The sequence below is a fragment of the Ahaetulla prasina genome, chromosome 15, assembly GCF_028640845.1.
Source record: "Ahaetulla prasina isolate Xishuangbanna chromosome 15, ASM2864084v1, whole genome shotgun sequence".
Lineage (NCBI taxonomy): Eukaryota > Metazoa > Chordata > Lepidosauria > Squamata > Colubridae > Ahaetulla > Ahaetulla prasina.
This window is the reverse complement of record NC_080553.1, coordinates 6,845,148-6,862,839: the sequence shown is the minus strand read 5'-3', so window position 1 is coordinate 6,862,839 and position 17,692 is coordinate 6,845,148. Positions and strand designations below refer to the sequence as shown.

The 17,692-nt window shown below is 43.9% G+C and overlaps 1 protein-coding gene across 7 annotated transcripts in view; it reads right to left on the bottom strand.

Moving 5' to 3' along the window:
- Positions 1-17,692, bottom strand: part of SFSWAP (splicing factor SWAP) — a 119,703-nt gene that overhangs the window by 69,145 nt on the left and 32,866 nt on the right. For all 7 annotated transcript variants that reach the window (XM_058158069.1, XM_058158071.1, XM_058158070.1 and 4 more), the window contains 3 exons: positions 7,099-7,348; positions 2,919-3,050; positions 757-850 (listed from right to left, as the gene is read on the bottom strand). In XM_058158069.1, coding sequence (XP_058014052.1) covers positions 757-850; positions 2,919-3,050; positions 7,099-7,348 — 476 coding nt within the window. The remainder of the gene's footprint in view (positions 1-756; positions 851-2,918; positions 3,051-7,098; positions 7,349-17,692) is intronic.

The window sequence follows — 17,692 nt, the reverse complement described above, 5'->3', positions numbered from 1 at the left end:
AGACCTTTCATGACCCGACTAGGTAACATCATCAGTGCTAGAAGAGAGCGGGGTTTGCTCTCTGTTGATATATAAAAGTGAGTGCCTTGTCATTGTAGAAGGAAGTGTTTTCTTCTTGGCGGTTCCTTGTGTGGGCTGCGTTTACAACTTGGTTGTTGGTCTGGTGTTAAATCTTGATGATAACCGAGTTAACCTTCTCGGTTATCACCAATATATCTCATATATTTCAAATATAATTAAATATGTTTCATATATTCTAAATATACGAAACAGATGGCTCAATGACATCAGCAAGTATAGTGGGCCCAACTGCACCCCCCCCCCCAAAAAAGAGAGATAAATAATAATAAGCCCAGGACCGTATGGCTTGGAAACCTGCAGAAGGGGCCTTCATCCTGCAAAGGATAGACAATGGATGAAATGTCTGGAAGAAAGGATCCCACAGTCGTCCTCCTCTCCACAAACCTCACTCATCACCCCCTCCCATAGTAACAAAGAGGGTGGACAACACATTTTTAAAACAAATCCTCTGATGAGGAACTGGTTCCTCTCTCAATGGCCCCAGTCATCCCATAAAATAGGGGTCTCCAACCTTGGCAACTTTAAGACTTGTGGAATTCTGGGAGTTGAAGTCCACAAGTCTTAAAGTTGCCAAGGTTGGAGACCCCTGCCATAAGACACTCCCCGGGGGGGCGGAGGGGGGGAAGCAAACAAGCCAGCATGTATCACTGTTACGTTATACTTTCATAAGCCTACCTTTGAGCTGTCACTGGCCTCTTTCTGAAGGAAGAACTGTTTCTTAAATTCGTAGTAGGCGTTGTACTGATGCCAAGGCTGCAGAAATTCAAATCTGTTAAGGAGGAGACAAAAATGTAGACGGCGCTCAACTTACGACCACAAATGGGGCTGGAACTGTTGGCCGTCAGTCATGTCGGATCCAATTTTATGACCATTTTTAGGGAAGTTGTATCGCCACAGTTGTTAAAGTGAATCCAGCTATGCCAATGGGCCTTTTAGGTTGCAAATTGCGACCAGGTGATCACAGATCCTACAACTGATCGTAAATGCAACTTGGTTGCCGAGTATCCAAATGGTGATCCCAGGATGTGAAGGGGAATACAACTGTTGTAAGAGCAAGCACAGGCCATAAGTTCCTTTTCCCCAAGGCCGTTGTAATTTTGAATAGTTTTATTTATTTAGAAGCTAAAACATATGAAGAACGGTTGCAGGAACTGGGTATGTCTAGTTTAATGAAAAGAAGGACTAGGGGAGACATGATAGCAGTGTTCCATATCTCAGGGGTTGCCACGAAGAAGAGGGAGTCAAACTATTCTCCAAAGCACTTGAGGGTAGGACAAGAAGTGGAAACTAATCAAGGAGAGAAGCAACTTAGAACTAGGGAGAAATTCCCTGACAGTTAGAACAATCAATAAGTGGAACAACTTTCCTCCAGAATGCTGTGAATGCTCCAACACTGGAAATTTTTAAGAAAATGTTGGATAGCTATTTGTCTGAAATGGTGTAAGGTTTCCTGCCTCGGCAGTGGGTTGGACTAGAAGGCCTCCAAGGTCCCTTCCAACTCTGTTATTATATTATGTTAAGCTGAGAAATACTTATAATAGAGCTAGTCTTGACTTACAACAGTTCATTTGGTGGCCGTTCAAAATTATGACACTGAAAGAGGGACTTATGACCGTTTTTCACACTTACAACCTTTCCAGCATCCCCATGGTCACGTGATCAAAATTCAGGCGATTGGCAACTGAACTCCCATTTATGACGGACGCAATGTGAAAGGGGTCACATGATTCCCCTTTCACATGACAAGCAAAGTCAGAAGGCGAAGCCAGATTCACTTAACAACCGTGCTCCTTACTTAACAACTGCAGTGATTCACTTAACAACTGTGGCAAGAAAGGTCGCAAAACGGGGCAAAAATCACTTTTAACAAATGTTTAGAATGAATGAGCTGGAAGGGGCCTTGGAGGTCTTCTAGTCCAGCCCCCTGCTCAAGCAGGAGAACCTATACAATTTCTGTCTAGTCTCTTCTTAAAAATCTCCAGGTATCGAGCGCCCACGATTTCTGGAGGCAACTTCTGTTCCACTGATTAACTATCCTCACTGTTGAGGAGTTTCTCGTTAATGTCTTGCTCAACCTCAGAAATTTTGGGCTCAAATTCGTAAGTCGAGGGCTTACCTGCATTTCTCTCTGGGAGGGAGATGGATACCGTATTTTTCAGAGTATAAGACGCACTCCCCCCCCCCCCCTAAAATGGGTGAAAATTTTGATGCCTGGTTTTGGCCTCCCAAACCCTCTGCGTATCGCGTTTTTGCCCTCTCCGGCCCCCAGAAGCACTCTGAAGTGCTCTGTACATCCCATTTTCATCAAAAATGGGCCTGTTTTAGGACTGCAAAGTGCTTCTGGGGGCGCCAGGAAGGGAGAATATGCGACACACAGAGACCAAAAACTATTTTTTTTTCTTGTTTTCCTTCTTTAAATCTAGGTGCGTCTTATAGTCTGAAAAATACGGTAATCTAAAAATGTGGTACAGAAATCAAAATGGAGAAAATACATGTGTGTACCACCATCCCCTCAACTGTAAATCACGGCTATAATTCATTACTTCCCCACCTAAGGAATAAAAAAAGGCTATTTGATATTCTGAAAATATACCCCAAGGGCCAGAAGTTACATATGTCTGGAAGCCAAGCTTCGAGATTCTTTGGCAATAATGCTTTATCATTAACTTCCAGTAGTTTCTTGAATTTTAATGTAAGGAACTACAATAGGTTACTATGTTGTTTTTTCCCCCCCCGTTCTTCTGACAAGACTGTCAATAATGAGAGCGGGGCAAAGCTACTCGGCTTGCAGGTTTATCGTAAAATGAAATTAAGACCGAAGTCTCCCCCCTACTCACCTCGGATCATTCTTGGCACGAACGCTGGTCTCAAATTTAATCCCATTTCTTGCAACATACTCGGCTAGCTTGTCAATTACAGGTTGGATATCTGGAGGTGGAGGAATGACGGCAACCACTGGAGGAATTGAGCTGGGAAATGTCAAGAGTTGTAAGATTTACACAAGGCAGAGAACACAACCTATTAAAAGGGTGGGGGGGAGGGAGAAGCAGCTCAATTTTTTTAAAGGCATCACCTGACTGCGGGCTAAACAGGGAAAAGCCAGGTATTTCAACAGCACGGGGGTGGGGGGAGGAGGAGGGGAAACAAGGTTAATACAGATCAAATGTTCCAGGCAAGATTTTAAAAGTTTTAGACATCCAACTAAGTTGAACAGATCTGAACAGGGATGGGATTCAGACGGTTTGGGAGAATCGGATGCTAATTTTACATCTGGTTCACTGAACCAGTAGTTGCAGGGACCGGCTGGCCCCGCCCACCCTTCCCAGGAGTCTCCACGTGGCCCATTTTGGATGCCAGATAAGTGCAGGGCATGCACGGAGGCTCTGGGAGGGTGAAAGACGGACCTCCCGGAAGTTCCAGAAGTCTGGAAACGGGCCTCCTGGAGGCTCGAGGAAAGCCTCCAGAGCCTGGGGAGGGCAAAAATGCGCCCCCCATGGTGCAGGAGGCCAAGTAGGCCACGCCCACCCAGCAACCAGGCAGAGAACCGGTTACTAAAAATTTTGAATCCCACCCCTGGATCTGAACGATTCATTCTGACTGACAAATGTGCAATTATGGAGAAACTGCAACTGTTTGAAGCGGGACAGCCACCAGTCAAGAGAAATGAAGTGGTTTAATAATAATTTTGCACACGCAGCTCCTGTCAGACAATAGGCAGTTATTGAAATTCTCTACGTATTCTGCAAAGCTAAGACTCTGCTTTAATTGAGCACCATTCTTTCGGAACGGGTTCTTTTATGGGAGATTCACACCCACACACTATTACTTTCATTATGCAAAATTCCAAAGCGATATTCATTTCAAATATTTACGTTGTGCAATTAAAAAGAAACGTTAGCGGTACGATTGACCAATATAAACTGTATTATTCTATTTTTAGCCCACCTTTATTACTTGATCGGTAAATTCAAGGCAGCAAACATAAGGTAAGACTTAATCCCGCCTCCTATTTTCCTTACAATGACAACCCTGTGAGGTGGGTTGGGCTGAGAGCGAGGGACTGGGCTAGAATCACTCAGCTGGCTTTCATGGCTAAGGCAGGACTAGAACTCCCAATCTCCTGGTGATGGGTACAAAGTTACCCAGTTGCCTTTCATGCCTAAAAAAGGTCTAGAACTCACTGTCCCCTGGTTTTTAGGCCAGTCCCTAACCATTAAACCAAACTGGCTCTCAAAAATGAGGGGAGAAAATGATGGAGAACCTGTTCTCATATGGGACATTAGTCCTGCTGAGGAGAATCAGAACTCCCAATCTCCTGGTGATTGGTCCAAAATCAACTTATGCTTAAAATGGGACTAGAACTCACCATCTCCTGGTGATTGGCCCAAAGTTACCCAACCGGCTTTCATACCTATAGGAGGACTAGAAATCACTCTCTCCTAGTGATTGGCCCAAAGTTATCCAGCCAGCTTTCACATGCCTAAGGCAGGACTAGAACTCACCATCTCCTGGTTTCTAGGCCAGCACCTTAACCAAAAGACCAAATTGGCTCTCAAAAATGAAAAAAAAAAGATAGAGAAACCTGTTCTCATACAGGATACTAGAGCAAAATTAACATCAGCAGGCTTTGAGATGGTCAACAGAATATCCTCTCCAGAACACAAAGTTGGGAAGACCCATCTGGAAGTGGGAGGTTCATTAAACAGAAATTAAATAGGCTTCTTGCACATTATAAGCCTGCAAAGGGCTGGCAGGGGAGGAAAGCAGATTATTTTTAGTGAAAAGATTAATTGCTGACCAAGGAGGCCGTCAAAAAAAAAATGACAGAAAGCCCCTGAGGATATCATTCATGAAACAAAACTAGACAAGGCAAACGTACCAGTTCTTTTGCGTTCTGTCTAAAGCTCTGACAATTTTAGGATGTAATGAGACGCCCTTTTATTTGAGTTGCCGTTTTAATTATTAACATTTAATCACTTTAGCATATGTAACTGTCCACTGCCTGGTAGCTAGGAAGCCTCCCTGTCAAAGCCTGGCCTGAAAAAAAACAACAACCCAACCACTCGGAATTGCTGGCATTAGGTCAACAGGCAAGAACCAGGTTTACATCAATGCAAAAGCTGCATTGGGGCTTACAAAGGGATTAGAGGGAGGCCCCCCCCAAAATCTGAACACGAAAAATAAATGTAATAATCAACCCACAGTAATAACAGGGCTGGAAGGGACCTTGGAGGTCGTCTAATTGTCTGAGATGGACAGCTAATCAAACTGGAGAAAGAGAGAAAGAGATAGGGATGGAGGGAGGGAGGGGGAGAAGGGAAGGAGGAAGGAAGCAAGCAAGCAAGCAAATGAGAGAAAGGGGGAAGGGAGGGAGGGAGGGAGGGATGAATGGAAGAAGGCATAAAAGAGATATTAAAAGAAGGGAGAGAGAAAAGGAGAGGGGGAAGGAAGGAAGGAAGGAAGGAAGGAAGGAAGGAAGGAAGGAAGGAAGGAAGGAAGGAAGGAAGGAAGGAAAAAATGATGGAGAACCTGTCTTCATATGGGACATTAGTCCTGCTAAGGCAGAATCAGAACTCCCAATCTCCTGGTGATTGGTCCAAAATCAACTTATGCTTAAAATGGGACTAGAACTCACCATCTCCTGGTGATTGGCCCAAAGTTACCCAACCGGCTTTCATACCTATAGGAGGACTAGAACTCTCTCTCTCCTAGTGATTGGCCGAAAGTTATCCAGCCAGCTTTCACATGCCTAAGGCAGGACTAGAACTCACCATCTCCTGGTTTCTAGGCCAGCTCCTTAACCAAAAGACCAAATTGGCTCTCAAAAATGAAAAAAAAAAGATAGAGAAACCTGTTCTCATACAGGATACTAGAGCAAAATTAACATCAGCAGGCTTTGAGATGGTCAACAGAATATCCTCTCCAGAACACAAAGTTGGGAAGACCCATCTGGAAGTGGGAGGTTCATTAAACAGAAATTAAATAGGCTTCTTGCACATTATAAGCCTGCAAAGGGCTGGCAGGGGAGGAAAGCAGATTATTTTTAGTGAAAAGATTAATTGCTGACCAAGGAGGCCGTCAAAAAAAAAAAAAATGACAGAAAGCCCCTGAGGATATCATTCATGAAACAAAACTAGACAAGGCAAACGTACCAGTTCTTTTGCATTCTGTCTAAAGCTCTGACAATTTTAGGATGTAATGAGACGCCCTTTTATTTGAGTTGCCGTTTTAATTATTAACATTTAATCACTTTAGCATATGTAACTGTCCACTGCCTGGTAGCTAGGAAGCCTCCCTGTCAAAGCCTGGCCTGAAAAAAAACAACAACCCAGCCACTCGGAATTGCTGGCATTAGGTCAACAGGCAAGAACCAGGTTTACATCAATGCAAAAGCTGCATTGGGGCTTACAAAGGGATTAGAGGGAGGCCCCCCCCAAAACCTGAACACGAAAAATAAATGTAATAATCAACCCACAGTAATAACAGGGCTGGAAGGGACCTTGGAGGTCGTCTAATTGTCTGAGATGGACAGCTAATCAAACTGGAGAAAGAGAGAAAGAGATAGGGATGGAGGGAGGGGGAGAAGGGAAGGAGGAAGGAAGCAAGCAAGCAAGCAAATGAGAGAAAGGGGGAAGGGAGGGAGGGATGAATGGAAGAAGGCATAAAAGAGATATTAAAAGAAGGGAGGGAGAAAAGGAGAGGGGGAAGGAAGGAAGGAAGGAAGGAAGGAAGGAAGGAAGGAAGGAAAAAAATGATTTCTGATGCTTGTGGAAAAACCCTCTGTGGGAAAAAGAGCCGAGTAAGTACCGACTGCTATCAAGTCCATATTATCTCAGCATCAATGAGTTGTTGAGTCTATCCAACAAGTTATTGTCCTTAGCTTGGGTTCACTTTCAGTAGTGGGTATCCCCTGCCACCAATTAGCAAAAAGGTGTTCTGTTACACCAGCAGCCGGTTAGTCACGTAAGTCACTCAACCAAACTCCTTCTCTGCCCAGGCCAGCATAAAATACGATACCTTGCTGAAGTGCTTGTGCCAGGTAAGGCACCACTCGTGTCTTCACTGGCTTCTGAAGACGATGGTGGTGGTGTTGTGCCGGGAGGCGGAGGTGCTGTGATCGTGGCTACGCCGGTAGTGCTCGACACTGTCACACCCGCTGGCAAGGCGCTGTAGTAAGTCGCCATGTCAATCCCCGGAGGCGGTGGGGCAAGGCAGTAGGTTCCATCGGGCAGCATGTAATAGCTGTAGTACATGGCTGCCATTGTTGCTAGATAGATAAAATATAAAAAATGGGATGATCAGAATTTTGACCAGCGTGGACAAGGAAGGCCAACTCAAACTGCGGCATGGATCCTTGGCCCCAACCCTACAGCTCTGCGGGCAGCTGCAACATGCCTAAAATATTGCTTTGGTTCAACTATGAAGCTTTCTACAATGTGGTGCTCTTTGAGCTTGGTTGTTTTCTTGCAGGCGTTTCATGGGCCAACTAGGTAACATCATCAGTGCTAGAAGCGGGGTCTGTAGAGAGGAGGAGGAGGAGGAGGAGGAGGAGGAGGAGGAAGGAGGACTGTGGGGTCCTTTTGGCTTGCGGAGTTTGATTGTTTTCTTAAAAGACATTTCACAACCCAACTAAGTAACATCAGTGCTAGAAAGGGGGGGGGACGAGGAGGAGGAGGAGGAGGAGGAGGAGGAGGAGGAGGAGGAGGAGGAGGAGGAGGAGGAGGAGGAGGAGGAGGAATATGCCCTCTGAGCTTGGCTGTTTTCTTGCAGACGTTTCATGACCCAACTAGGGAACATCATCAGTGCTAAAAGGCAATGGGGGTTGCGGAGTGAAGGAGAACTAGGACTGTAGGGTCTTTGGTCTTCTCTGAGCTTGGTTGTTGTTCTCGCAGACATTTCATGACCCAACTAGGTAATATCATCAGTGCTAAAAGGGAGTGGGGTTTGGTCTCTGTTTAAGTGTTGGTGGGAATATTCTTGGTGGTTTCTTGATTAGGTTGTTATTTACTGTTTGACTGTCTGGGGTGGTACAGGTAGTCCTCGACTTTTAACAGCTCATTTAGTGAGCGTTCAAAGTTACAACAGCACTGAAAAAAAATTTGCAGCATCCCCATGATCATGGGATTGTCGCAGCTGGTCTGCAACACGTATTTGTTGTCCAAGGTTCCCTGTTGATGTTGTCCTGGGTTCCCGCAGGAACGAGTCTCAGCCCTCGCCAAGACAATTTAGGGGGTCCTCGCAAGGACGAAAGAAGTCGAATAAAAGACACCACACCAGAAGTTTCTCAAGATGAGAGAGCACGAAGAAGAGTGCCCGGGGTGATGTTGTGTCCCCTTTTATTAAGCAGTTTTTACAGGGAGGGGTAACTACAGCAAGCAAGCAAGCAGCATATAGAAAGTTACCAATCAGCGAGCGTCAGAGTATACGTGTTAGCAAAATACCACCTGTTTTACAAGAAATCATACATTTCACCTGAACAGAAACCTAACTCAGGGAAAGCAAAACTAGAAACCTAACTCAGGGAAAGCAAAACTTAACTTGAGGATGCAATGCTATGGGTACCATAAATCATTTCTGTCATGTAGCACTGAAAAAGGTTAAGTCAAGTTCTCACGGCTGTGAGGCCTAAGAAAACCTGAACCAATGATATATCCATATGGGATCACATATCAAATGCTTGGCAACCGTTTCATCCTTATGACCGTTGCTGTATCCCAAGGGCATGTGATCCCTTTTTGTGACCTTCTGACAAGCAAAGTCAGTGAGGAAACCAACTAGATTCACTTTAACCACCAGGTTATTAACTTATCAACAGCAGTGATTCACTTAAGAACTGTGGCAAAAAAGGTGGTAAAATAAGGCAAAACTCAACATATGTCTTGCTTAACAACATAAATTTTTTGGGCTCAATTGTGGTTGTAAGTTGAGGACTACCTGTAGTTCTGGATCGGGGTATTGTTTATTGAATGATTGTTATCTAGAGCCTAGTTCAACCCTGAGCTACAAATATTCTCTTCTGTTGTTACCAATAGGTTATTCCTTTCTCTGAATGCAAGAGAAGCAGATTTGCTCTGTGCTATGAAACTCACGCACTTTGGACTACAAGAAACTCAAATTTCTTGGACTACAGCCAAGAAATTAAAAGACGCTTGCTCCTGCGGAGGAAAGCTATGGCAAAGTTAGATACCATACAAAAAAGCAGAGACATCATCCTGTCAACAAAGGAGCATATAGTCAAGGCTATGGTTTTCTCAGTTGCAATGTATGGCTGTGAAAGTTGGACCATAAGAAAGGCCGAGCGCCAAAGAATCGAGGCCTTTGAACTCTGGTGCTGGAGAAGACTCCTGCGAGTCCCTTGGATTGCAAAGTGAGCCAACCGGTCAGTCCTAGAGGAGATCAACCCTGACTGACTGCTTTTTAGAAGGCCAGTTCCTGAAGAGAAAATACTTTTGAGTATTTTCTCAAAGTATTGAGTAGTACTTCCTAATGAGAAGGAAGGACTCCCTGGAGAAGAGCCTAATGCTGGGAAAGACAGAGGGCAAAAGAAGAAGGGGACGACAGAGAAGGAGGTGGCTGGATGGAGTCACTGAAGCAGTTGGTGTGAGTTTAAATGGACTCCAGAGGATGGTAGAGGACAGGAAGGCCTGGAGGAACGTTGTCCATAAGGTGACAATGGGTCGGACATGACTTCGCAACTAACAACAACACATGAAACTTAAAGGATACAATAGGTGGAATTGAAGTTATTCATTTACAGAATGGATCTGGGTAATACAGGTAGTCCTCGATTTACGACCACAATGGAGTCCAGAATTTCTGTTGAGACATTTGTTAAGTGAGTTTTGCTCCATTTTATCACCCTTCTCACCAAAGTTGTTAAGCGAATCACTACAGTTGATAAGTTAGTAACATGGTTGTTAAAGTGAATCCGGCTTCTTCACTGACTTTTGCAAGTCACAAAAGAGGACCACAGGACTTTGGGACACAGCAAAAGGTCGTAAGCACAAGCCAGGTGCCAAGTGTCTGAATTTTGATCACACGATCATGGGGATGCGGCAAAGGTTGTAACTGTGAAAAATGACACCCTTTTTCAGTGCCGACGTAGCTTTGAATGGTCCCTAAGTGAACTGATGTAAGTCAAGGGCTACCTGTACAAGCAGGAATGTCAAAGAACGTAAATTTGAATGAAAGAGCTAAAATGTATTTTTATTTATTTTATTTATTATTCACATTTATATACCGCCCTATCTCCCTAGGGACTCAGGGCGGTTCACAGGCACTTAAAAATACACATAAATACAAACTAAAATAACAAGTAAAAAACTTATTCCATAGCCGAATTGTTAAAACCATATAAATAATAAAACCCATTTAAAACCATAAATTTAAAATCTAATCCAGTCCCGCGCAGATAAATAAGTGTGTTTTAAGCTCGCGACGGAAGGTTCGGAGGTCCGGAAGTTGGCGAAGTCCTGGAGGGAGTTCGTTCCAGAGGGTGGGAGCCCCCACAGAGAAGGCCCTTCCCCTGGGTGTCGCCAGACGGCACTGCCTAGCTGACGGCACCCTGAGGAGTCCCTCTCTGTGAGAGCGCACGGGTCGGTGAGAGGTGTTTGGTAGCAGTAGGCGGTCCCGTAAATAGCCCGGCCCTATGCCATGGAGCGCTTTAAAGATTGTCACCAAAACCTTGAAGCGCACCCGGAAAGCCACAGGTAGCCAGTGCAGTCTGCGCAGGATAGGTGTCATGCGGGAGCCACGAGGGGCTCCCTCTATCACCCGCGCAGCTGCATTCTGGACTAACTGAAGCCTACGGATGCCCCTCAAGGGGAGCCCCATGTAGAGAGCATTGCAGTAATCCAGACGAGACGTCACGAGGGCGTGAGTGACCGTGCATAAGGCATCCCGGTCTAGAAAGGGGAGTATAACGGGAAGTAGAAATTTGTGGTCGTCTAGGATGCTGAGCAATAGCAATAAGGCTTATATACCGCTTCACAGTGCTTTACAGCCCTCTCTAAGCAGTTTACAGAATCAGCCTATTGCCCTCATTTTACCGACCTCGGAAGGCTGAGTCAACCTTGAGCCTGGTGAGATTCGATCTGCCAAACTGCTGGCAGCCGGTGATCAGCAGAAGTAGCCTGCAGTACTGCACTCTAACCACTGCGCCACCATGGCTCTTATCTGAGAGTCCACATCAAAGGAAAAACCTACAGGCAGGTGACAGGTGGACATTATGTTCCATTGAATGCTAATAACAGCAGAATCGTATTATGAGGAAAATGGTGCACCGTTATGACTATAAGGCAATCCAGGAAGAAAATGCCCTCTTATGTGAGATCAGTGGATGGGTAGGAATGAGATGAGGGAGTATAAAGTGATGATTGGGCTATTTGGATCCCGAGAGATTATGATGATTATCCGCTTAGAAAATTGTGTGCTTGTTTTTCAAACATACCTCTACTCCGATGTACACACAGCGAAGGAACTGATATAAGCATGAAAGTACGGCTGATTTTTTTGATTGTTTAGGATGACAGGTTGACGTTAGTGAACGATTTGGGAGTGAACAGAAGTTCTGAATGCTGCACCCATCATTTCTTGATGCAGGCAGTCCTCGACTTACGACAGTTCATTAGAGACTTAGGGCCGTTTTTTCCACATTTACAACCTTTGCAGTATCTCCATGCTCATGTGATCAAGATTCAGGTGCTGGGCAACTGATTCATACTTATGACCGTTGCAATGTCCCAACGGTCACGTGATCCCCTTTTGTGACCTTCTGATGAGCAAAGTCGATGGGAAATCCAGGTTCACTTAACAACCGGGTTCACTAACTAATCAATTACAGTGATTAACTTAAGAACTGTGGCAAGACCGGTCGTAAAATGGGACAAAAGTCGCTTGAAAAATGTCTCACTGAACAACAGAAATGTTGGGCTCAATTGTGGTCATAAGTCGAGGACTACCTGTACTGTTTTTTGTTTTTTTTTAATAAAAAGTTTTATTTTTACAATCATATCAAATAATTCATCCAATGTACAGTTATATACAATTAGTCGGGCTTGCCCAGTCACCACCCCCCTTTTTAACACTCTTCCCTCTTCTACCTTCTTCTACTTTCCAGACCTTCCTCTCCTTCTCTTATCTACATCCTCTCCTCCCTCCACCCTACACCTTCCTTCTCCTCTTCTACCCTCTTCCTTCCTCTTCTCCTCTTTCCTACCTCCTACTCTCTCTTTTCTCCCTCCCCACCGTTCTAAAATGGTAACTGGGCAGACCCGACCCTGCATTAATTATATTTATACATCTTCAATAATCCCTGTACATTAACCATCACTCCATCTCTACCAAACCCCCAATTCCCTCCCCTTACCCCCACCCCCACCCGGACTTCCCAGAACAAAATGCAGGGTATCAAAACTAACAATCATAATCCAAAATAATTCCTAAATTATAATCTCTAGTCACACCACACTTAGTCACACTCTCAATTCCCCTCTCCTTCAAAAATATATCTAATACAAAATATTTCCTAAATTTACTCATATGCTATTCGATATTTTTTTATCTGATACTTATTTTGAATATAATCAATCCACATTTTCCATTCTAAAATATATTTTTCTAGTGTATAGTCTTTCAGACTACCTGTACTGTTAAGAATGGATCTTAGGGGGAAAAATTAATACGGGTGAAAAGCAAAGAGGCGGAAGAAACTAAAATGAAACTAAACCAACTGCAGAAAGAGAAAAACACACGCCCTGTGCAAAAAACAACAACAACCCTTACAGGTAGTCTTCGACTTAGGGTCACAATGGCCCCCCAAATTTATGTTGCTAAGTGAGACATTTGCCAAGTGAGTTTTGCTCCATTTTACGACCTTTCTTGCCACAGTTGTTAAGTGACTCATTAAGTGAATTCGGCTTCCCCATTGAACTTTGCTTGTCAGAAGGTCGCAAAAGAGGATCACGTGACCCCGGGGGCACTGCAACCGTCATAAATGTGAGTCACTTGCCAACTGCCTCAATTTTGATCAGGTGACCACGGGGAGGCTGCAACGGTCATAGGTGTGAAAAATGGTCCGACGTCACTTTTATTCAGCGACGTTGTAACTTTGAACAGTCGCTAAATTAATTGCTATTCAGTCCCTAAGCCGAACGCCCAACAGGATGAATGGAAAAGGGATATAAATGGCTACGACGGAAAACGTCGTTTGCAAATGCCAAAAAACTAACTTAAAACAGCATTTTAAAATGTCAAAAAAGGCTGCACGAACTCTTCTCCTCCCCTCTAAAAAAAGTGCGTTCCCCCCACCCCCGAAGTTTCAGAAAGTCGTGCAAATGGAAACTGCCCGATTGCTGGCGTGAATAAAATCTCTGCGGTTTTGAGAGTGTTTCATTATTTTATCAATACCATAACATGAACTGCAGGAATGCCGATTTAAAACAGCTCAGCAGTTTGCAGAATAATCACCCTTGCCTGTGTGTGTGTGTGTGTGTGTGTGTGTGTGTTGTGGGGAGTCTGCATAATTCATGCCTTTCAAAAGGCAGGGCGATAAATCATGAGCCTGTTTGGGCGGAGAGCTTTTTAATGTGTTATTTTATTAAATGCACAGGTATGAATCCTTCACTTCTGAAACGTCAGCTGACCAAGCCACTAATAACAGAGCCGGTTTAATTTTACAGACAGAATCCAAAAGGTTATTGAAACCATCTGCTCCGGTTGCAGGACTCCAAATCAAAATGTATCCCAGGAGACGGCAGCTTTAATTCTTAATCCTAGAGTTCTCTGTCAGCCTTCCTGAATTATTTAGAAAAACAGGATGGAGACATGCCTGAAAGTGACAGACAACAAGGCCCAGGACTGTAATTAATTATAATATTTCATTAATAAAACAGAGAGGATGCTTCCTTGCAATGGCTTAACAACAGAATAATTCTAGCCTAGTGTTTTAAGCTTTAAAAAGGAGAAATTCTGTGATAAGATGCATCTCTTAAGATGCATAACAGACTTCTAAATAAAAATAGATCTGGTATCTAACGGGGGAAATAAAAGAGCATCGTAAAAACGAAGCTTGGAATGATAATAAGTCTGTACCTATTAAAAACAACAAGGTAAGCCATTTACAAGCCCAGATTATACCTAAATGAGTTTCATGAAGTCTCTAAAAACAAGGAATTTTATAGAATTGTGGCAATGCTTTTCTGCAATAGAACATTACACTACCGTTCTTCTGATGTGGCAGTGGTTAAAAACAAAACAAATCAGTATCTTAATATCAACGGGACTAAAATAAAAGGTAGAAACCCTGCGATTATGAGAAACTTTCTTGTACCTTGAAACAAATAGCTGGAAAGAATTTTGCAACTTGCAAACCTAGAATTACTGTTTGGGGGAAGAGATGGGACTATTTACCAGAAGTACAGGCAGGATTTCGAAGAGGAAGAGGAACTAGAGATCAAATTGCCAACATAGGCTGGATCATGGAGAAAGCTAGGGAGTTCCAGAAAAACAACTACTTCTGCTTCATTGACTATGCTAAAGCCTTTGATTGTGCGGATCACAACAAATTGTGGCAATTTGTTGTGAGAGAGATGGGAGTACCAGACCATCTTATTTGTCTCTTGAGAAACCTGTATGCGGGTCAAGAAGCAACAGTGAGAACTGGACACGGAACCACTGATTGGTTCAAAATTGGGAAAGGAGTCCGGCAAAGCTGTATACTATCACCCTGCCTATTTAACTTATATGCAGAGCACATCATGAAAAAAGCAGGGCTGGATGAATCAAAAGTTGGAATTAAGATTGCCGGGAGAAATATCAACAACCTCAGATATGCAGATGATACCACTCTAATGGCAGAAAGTGAAGAGGAACTAAAAAGCCTCTTAATGCGGGTGAAGGAGGAGAGTGCAAAAGTTGGCTTGAAACTCAACATTAAGAAAACTAAAATCATGGCATCCAACCCTCTGAATTCCTGGCAGATAGATGGGGAGGAAATGGAGGTAGTGACAGATTTTATTTTCCTGGGCTCCAAGATCATCACAGATGGGGACTGCAGCCAAGAAATAAAAAGACGCTTGCTCCTGGGGAGGAAAGCTATGGCAAATCTAGACAGCGTACTAAAAAGCAGAGACATCACGCTGCCAACAAAAGTGCGTATAGTCAAGGCTATGGTTTTCCCAGTTGCAATGTATGGCTGTGAAGGTTGGACCATAAGAAAGGCTGAGCACCAAAGAATGGAGGCCTTTGAACTCTGGTGCTGGAGAAGACTCCTGCGAGTCCCTTGGATTGCAAAGTGAGCCAACCGGTCAGTCCTAGAGGAGATCAACCCTGACTGCTCTTTCGAAGGCCAGATCCTGAAGAGGAAACTCAAATCCTTTGGCCACCTAATGAGAAGGAAGGACTCACTGGAGAAGAGCCTCATGCTGGGAAAGATTGAGGGCAAAAGAAGAACGGGACGGCAGAGAACGAGGTGGCTGGATGGAGTCACTGAAGCAGTAGGCATGAGTTTAAATGGACTCCAGAGGATGGTAGAGGATAGGAAGGCCTGGAGGAACGTTGTCCATGGGGTCGCGATGGTCGGACACGACTTTGCAACCCAAAACAACAACAACAACAGGACTATTTGTTGTTGTTTTTAAAAATGTATGGTAGTCCTTGACCTACCACTATGATTGGGGCCAGATTTCCATTGCTAACCAAGGCTGTTGTTAAATGAGTCAGGCCCCATTTTACGACCTTTTGGGCCACGGTTGTTAAGTGAATCACTGCAGGTCATTAATTGAATCAGCCGGCTGTTAAGCAAATTGGGCTTTCCCCCATTGACTTTTGCCTGTTGGAAACCAGCTGGGTAGGTCGCAAATGGTGATCACACGACACCCCCCCTCCCCCCCAAAAAAGATGCTGCGAGCATCATAAATATATGCTGATTGACAAGTGCTGGAATTTTGTTCGCTTGGCTGTGGGGAATGCTACAACGGTCATAAATGTGAGGTTGAAGTCACTTTCTTCAGTGTTGTAACTTCAAATGGCACTATGATTTAAATGATTTAAAGTCGAGGGCTGGTGGTACATCTTGTTTTTTGGGGGGGAATAAATTTACATTCCAACCCCCAAATAGAGTTGTGCAACCATCAGACAGTCTTACAGATAGTCCTTGACTTACAACAGTCAATTTAATGACCGTTCGGAGTTATAACGGCACTGAAAAAAGTGACATGACCGTTTTTCTCACTTATCATTGAGGCATCCCCATGGTCATCTGATCGTAATTCAGACATTTGGCAATTGACTCATATTTATGATGGTTGCAGCGTCCTGGGAGCTTTAATCCCCTTTTGCGACCTTCTGACAAGCAAAGTCAATGGAGAAGCCAGATTTGCTTAATGCGTGCACAACTGTGGCGAGAAAGAGTGTAAAACGGGGCAAAATACACTTAAATGCCTTAACAACTATGTTACTAATTGAACAACTGCAGTGATTCCCGTAACAAATATGGCGAGAAAAATCATAAAATGGGGCAAAACTCACTTAACCGATTTCTCACTTAAGCAACCTAAATTTTGGGGTCGATTGTGGTCGTAAGTTGAGGGCTCCCTGTATTTTGAGACATGTAGATTTAAGTCCACTGAAGGTCGGAACAGCCTGTCTTGAGGTTCTTTCTCTTTGACCTCTTAACAATTCCGTTCGTACGGCTCACATAACTTTGCAGGAATAATGAACATTTCTTCCTCTGCCTATTCTAAGTGGGACCCTGGAATTTGAATATTGATGTAATTTGTTTTTCTCAATGTTGCCGAAGTTCAGTATGTTAATGCATTTTCAAAAACTATTACACTTAAATATAAGAAGAAAGGAAAGAAAATGAAAATAACTATTTCAAGTATAAGGGCCGTGGTGGCTCAGGCTGTAAGATAGCCTGTTATTAAAACACAGCTGCCTGCAATTACTGCAGGTTCAAGCCCCACCAGGCCCAAGGTTGACTCAGCCTTCCATCCTTTATAAGGTAGGTAAAATGAGGACCCAGATTGTTGGGGGGGCAATAAGTTGACTTTGTAAATATACAAATAGAATGAGACTATTGCCTTACAGACTGTAAGCCGCCCTGAGTCTTCGGAGAAGGGCGGGATATAAATGTAAATAAAAATAAAAAAATAAAAAATAAAAATAATAGGTAGCTCATTGTTTATATTCTCCATATTAAAGTTGGGGTGGCTATTTCTGGTACGGTGCAAAGGAACGGACTTTGGTGACTGCCTAGAGCAGCGGTTCTCAACCTGTGGGTCGGGACCCCGTTGGGGGTCGAATGACGATTTGCCAGGGGTCGCCTAAGACCATCGGAAATATGGGAAGTATACTTGCGAGTCGAAGAATCGCTCCAATGGTTGACTCCACAAGCCAGATGCAGGCTCTTCAAATCGCTAGCCAAATTCAGCTTCAGGCGATGAATTAAAAAAGAGAGAAATCTTTGCTCTGATGTCTCCCTCTCGAGCCAGCTGCAATCACTCCCAATCGCTAGCCTAATCTGGCTTCAGGCACGATAAACTTAATAGGGGAGGAGTCTCTGCTTTAATGCCTCCGTCCTCAAGGCAATTGCAAGCAGTTCAGATCGCTA